The sequence below is a fragment of the Gossypium hirsutum genome, chromosome A08, assembly GCF_007990345.1.
Source record: "Gossypium hirsutum isolate 1008001.06 chromosome A08, Gossypium_hirsutum_v2.1, whole genome shotgun sequence".
NCBI classification, from domain to species: domain Eukaryota; kingdom Viridiplantae; phylum Streptophyta; class Magnoliopsida; order Malvales; family Malvaceae; genus Gossypium; species Gossypium hirsutum.
Genome location: NC_053431.1, coordinates 86,180,182 through 86,186,013, shown reverse-complemented (window position 1 = coordinate 86,186,013; position 5,832 = coordinate 86,180,182). Strand labels below are relative to the sequence as shown.

Here is a 5,832-nt window from a genome sequence, read left to right as displayed (position 1 = left end):
CTGTTGTTGATAATATTAAAGAGTATTAGTAATGGTACAATAAACGTATATACATTTATCTAAAAAACATAATTCCAAATTTACCTTTGAATGTTTATACTTTTTTTTGTTTTTTAAAGTTAAAATTTGTCCCATCATTTAAAAAAAAGTTAAATTATTTCTTTTAATTGAAATATTAGTTAAAACGCTAATATTTTCAACGATATTAATATAACTAATATATATTTTATATTGACATGACATTAATTATTTTATATAATTTGTCAAAAAATAGTTTAAAAATTATAAAAATATTTAAAAAAATTTAAAAATTTCAATACATAGAAAAACAATAGTAAAAAATCATAAAATTCAAACAAATTAATAAATCCGGTGTATATGTGAGTTTAAAATTTTAATATTTTAATTTAAATTTTTATTAAAAAATAATTTAATTCGTTCCAAAAAGATTGATGATTAAATATGAGATTTGGTAAAAAGGTTAGGTATAAATATAACTATAAAAAATAAAAATTAAATTGAAAAAATATGTTACATACATTCCCTGTTTAATAACAAAAACACAAACAACCGTCCCTTCCCTCGCCCGTTGTATTTGTAGACCCAGAATTTTTAGTTCTACTCCGCCCTACCAAATCAACTTTCACTAAATTTTCGCTATATATACAAATATTTTGGAGGCGATTGTCCTCATGATATGATTTGCTCTGATCTATAATCCCAACCTTTTTTATTATAAAGTTTGAAGAGATGATTTTGGTGGCGATTGTGGCGGAGCTAATGAAGGAGTACACGGTGCTGTTGTGTAGACTAGTCGAGCATTTGTTTCATGAAGCTCCTTTCCCAAGGCGCATTCGTTTCGTTATCCTCTCCAGTCTTCCTGTTGCTTCTTCCACTCCCCCTCTCCTCCCAGCCCCTGCTTTGTGTTTTTTGTTTTTTTCCTCTCTTTTTAATGACATGCGGGATTCAATTATTTGTACATTCCGACTGTGTAATATAATTTAAATTAGAAATTGCAGTGTGATAGATCTTTTTTCATCAAAGTGTTGTTTTGCCTTTCCAAATAGTTCAATTTTATCAACTGATACACGGTATTGGATTTTGGAAACTGGTTACGAAATATTCAATCATGTTTTATCCAACACTAGTTTGGGCATGTTTTCCCAATATATATATAAAAAAAAACCGAGAATCTTCATCGATTCCATGAAAAGATCTGCAGCAAGTGTATTGATTGATTGTGGATAGTTCTAAAACTTAACATTCAGCCAGCAGGGCGCATGTGAGTGAGTTGCTAAGAAGTGTGTCTTTTTGGTCCATTGGAGTAGTTTCGAAGCACTTCACTATAACCTTTTGTTCATTTTTTGTTCTGCTGCTATTGGATAAGCTTAGACTTCCCACTTTATGTCACCATCAATTAAGTGAGAATACCAAAAAGAAAAACAATGCCCTCACATTTATGCAATTTCTAAAATCATCACATCACACAGAGATTGGCTTTTTATTCATTTAATATCATGCGCAGATGTTAGGTGACACGAAAGGGATATGGTGGAGCAGCAGCATTAAGCATGCTCAACTCTCCGAATCTAATTTTCTTTTTCCATTAAAATTTTGATTTCATTAGCTCGGGTACATTTATGTTTTCATCTTCATCTTCATCTTCATCTGTTGAATTACTGCTATATGTAGAATCATATAGTAGAATTATTAGAAGTACTACTATATGTAAAATCATAGTTTGGTATATAATAATAATTAAATAAAATAAATAAGTTTTATGTTTTTAATAAAGTGAGTCTAGAATTTTGTTTCCAAAGATAAAAATAACGAAGACGGTTTTAGACTTTCAAAGCAAATATAATACTTTAGAACAGACTCAAGGCAACAATCCTTGTGTATCTGTATCTCCCTTCGGCAACATGAAACCATCACACACTAACTACTCTAGAATTGGACCTTGGTTTTCTAAATCAAAGGTCAAGGAGTCTTTTCATAAGCACAAAATGTAAGGATGACCATTAACCCTTTAAAAAAAATAACAGTACTTCTTTGATTATTTATATTATATTATATTTAAAGAATTTATTGAGTTAGTGTCAACCTTTATCTATACATATATAAAATAATTAGTTAAGTTGGTGTCACGAGTCAACTTAATACTAATTCAGTTAAAAAATACATTTACTATAAAGAGTAATTAGTATTATTATAAGGGTATTTTCATCTTTTGATATTTTTATATAAACTTCATATAAAACAATTGTAAAACATTATATGAAAATCAAGCATAAGACCAACAAATTTATATAAAATATCATTCCCACTTCACTAATAATCATTTGTTGATATATTTTCATAAATATATTTTTAATATATAACATTGTGGGTGTGATAAAATCTATTACTAAATTTAAAATGACTTATTGACTTAGTGTCACCCTTTAATTGGGTCCTAACTCAATTGAACAATTATTGATTTTTTTTTTATATAAAATAATAAGCATTATTGTGGAGATATTTTATCATTTCAAATAAAGTAAAATCTAGTGTCGAAACCATTTTTTAAAGGGATGTTTGAAAAATGGGGATCGACTTTTGAAAAACGAAAACGAGAGTCGCCACCAACCTTTTTAGGTGTGATTGGATCACCTTATAAAACGTTTTGGTCTACGAAAATTAAAAAAACAGGTTCGGGAGTCGGTTACGTACGAGGAAGGATTAGCACCCTCGCAACGCCCAAAATTGGTACCAAATTGAATAGTTTTCTGTCTTAATGTCAAAAATTTGAAAAGATTTAAAAATAGGATTCCTTTTTTAAAATCGGAATTATTTAAGTTGAAAAATCGAGATTCCTTAGCTCCAAAAGAATACAAACATCACATCCAGCATGATAGAACACGATATTCTTAAACTCTCGTAACTGAAATTATCTCGTGATTTACAAAATCTATTTAGAAGGATACTTTAGGCATTTAGACAAACGGGAAATCGCAACCTAGCATGTTAGGGCACTATTTCCCGAATTCCTAAATACGAAAAACATTGCCTCATTTTAGAAAAACTTTTGGATAAAATATGACAATTAAATGAAATATATATTTTTAAAATAATGATTTGAGTAAAATTTAAAAAAATAATTTGCTAAGAGTAATAAAAAATTATTAAAAAAATGAAAGAGTTTGATATGATACTAAAATTATTAAAAAATTAAATATATATAAAAAATTAGGGAAACATGAATTAAATCAAAATAAAAAGGGTTGAAAAACGAAGATGAACAAAGAATAAAATAAGAACAAACCGTAGAAAATAAGAACATAAGTGGGAGAGAAATTTGAGTGAAAGCTCTCAAAAATTTTTATTATTTCCCAAAACTCCAGTGTGTTTACAATGAAGGGAGAGGCTTCTATTTATAGTTGAACCTCCTCAAATCCAACGGTACAGATCAATTACATCAACGGTTAAGATTAAAAGGTATCTACAAATTAAATCTCTAAGATTACAAAATCATATCTTCTAAGATTGCATATCATATGTAAGATTGCAATCATATCTAAGATTGTATCATATCTAAGATTGCATATCATATCTAAGATTGCATAGCATATCTAAGATTGCATATCATTGAAGATTATATTTCCATATGAGTCAAGCTTGTAGATGGATCTTAAATCTTTTCAAGTAATGGGCCATTCCGATCGGGCCAAATTATATTTGTAATTCTGGACTGAACTTGGACTTCGTTTTTTTTTTTGGTTTATTATTTTTGTTTTTGGACTTATTTCTGTGCCTGGGCAAAATTGAGTGCCTACAGTTGCCCCTCTTTGCTCATTGTTGTGTAATAGGAATAGAGCAAAGACAATAAAAGGACCAATTTTTCCCGGGCTCGCCGAGTCTTGAGTTTTTGATCCTTGATCTTCTTTAAATGGCCTCTTGACGGCTTCAATCTGCTTCACTACAATTCAGGAAGGCGATATCTGCTATCTTTGATCTGCTCCCCGTCTAATACAGAGACGCCAAATCTGTTATCTTCGATCTGCTCCCCGTCTAATACAGAGACGCCAAATCTGCTTCTTAAATCTGCTCCCCGTCTAGTACAGATATGCCAAATCTGTTATCTCTGATTTGCTCCCCGTCTAATACAGAGATGCCAAATCTGTCATCTTGGATCTGCTTCGATGTAAACACATGAAGGTCAGATCTGCTATGTCTTCGATCTGCTCCCCGTCTAATACAGAGATTCGAAATCATCTTGAATCTGCTTCAATGAGGGTCAGATCTGCTGTGTCTTCGATCTGCTCCCCGTCTAATACAGAGATGCCAAGTCATCTTGGACCTGCTTCAATGAAGGTCAGATCTGCTATGTCTTCGATCTGCTCTTTGTCGAATATGAAGATGCCAAATCTGTTTCTTCGATTTGTTCTCTGACAGTATAGAGATGCCAAATTATCTTAGATCTGCTTCAGCGTAAACACGTGAAAGTCAAATCTGCTATGTCTTCGATCTGCTCCTTGTCAACTCAAGGATGCCAAATCATCTTGGATCTACTTCAATGTGAAGATATCCGAAGGTTAGATCTGCTATGTCTTCGATCTGCTCTCCGTCGAATATGGAGATGCCAAATCTGTTTCTTCGATTTGTTCTCTGACAATACAGAGATGTTAAATCATCTTAGATCTGCTTCAACGTAAACACGTGAAAGCCAAATCTGCTATGTCTTCGATCTGCTCGTCAATGCAATGATGCCAAATCATCTTGGATCTACTTCGATGTGAAACATTCGAAGGTTAAATCTGCTATGTCTTCGATCTGCTCTCCGTCGAATATGGAGATGCCAAATCTGTTTCTTCGATTTGTTCTCTGATAGTACAGAAATACCAAATCATCTTAGATCTGCTTCAGCATAAACACGTGAAAGCCAAATCTGCTATGTCTTCAATCTGCTCCTTGTAAACGCAAGGATGCCAAATCATCTTGGATCTACTTCGATGTAAAAACATCCGAAGGTTAGATCTGCTATGTCTTCGATCTGCTCCCCGTCTAATACAGAGATGCCAAATCATCTTGGATCTGCTTCAATGAAGGTCAGATCTGATGTGTCTTCGATCTGCTCCCCGTCTAATACAGAGATGCCAAATCATCTTGAATCTGTTTCAATGAAGGTCAGATCTGCTATGTCTTCGATCTGCTCTTCGTTGAATATAGAGATGCCAAATCATCTTGGATCTACTTCAATGAAGGTCCAATTTGTTATGTCTTCGATCTGCTCCTCGTCTAATACAGAGATGCCAAATCATCTTGGATCTACTTCGATGTGAAAACATCCGAAGGTTAGATCTACTATGTCTTAGATCTGCTCTCCGTTGACTATGGAGATGTCAAATCTGTTTCTTCGATTTGTTCTCTAACAATACAGAGATATTAAACCATCTTGGATCCACTTCAACGTAAACACCTGAAGGTCAAATCTGCTATGCTTTAGCCTGTTACCCTACTGATTAGGGGGTTAAGGTGCATCAATTTTCATTGTCCCTTGAAGGACATAACCTGTATAATGTGTATGAGTTCATGCCTAATGATTAGGATGCTGTGGTCGAAGTGTGTCAAATGCTCCTAATTAAACCTGTTATAATGCAAAATGTTTATGAATATGACCCCTATTCCACACATCACCACTCATTCTTTCATCGAAGTTTATCCTTATTTCTCTCGAAGTATCATTCCTACTCAGCCTGTGGGTTTGCACCATTCTTCAAATGCTATGAACCACCAAGAATGTCTGTAAAATGATCCTCTCTTAGGATCGAATCATTTAATTTGTCCAATCAT

The 5,832-nt window shown here is 32.8% G+C and overlaps 1 protein-coding gene across 1 annotated transcript; it reads left to right on the top strand.

Annotated features, from left to right (window-relative positions):
• The first annotated feature begins 602 nt into the window (after positions 1-602).
• Positions 603-1,038, top strand: LOC107953263 (uncharacterized). Its single transcript, XM_016888510.2, has one exon. The coding sequence runs from the start codon at positions 751-753 to the stop codon at positions 1,003-1,005; it is 255 nt and encodes an 84-aa protein (XP_016743999.1). The 5' UTR covers positions 603-750; the 3' UTR covers positions 1,006-1,038.
• Positions 1,039-5,832: the final 4,794 nt, after the last annotated feature.

What these genes read in the sequence shown, in the direction of transcription:
- LOC107953263 (XM_016888510.2), top strand. Translation starts at nt 751, where the DNA reads ATGATTTTGGTGGCGATTGTGGCGGAGCTAATGAAGGAGTACACGGTG.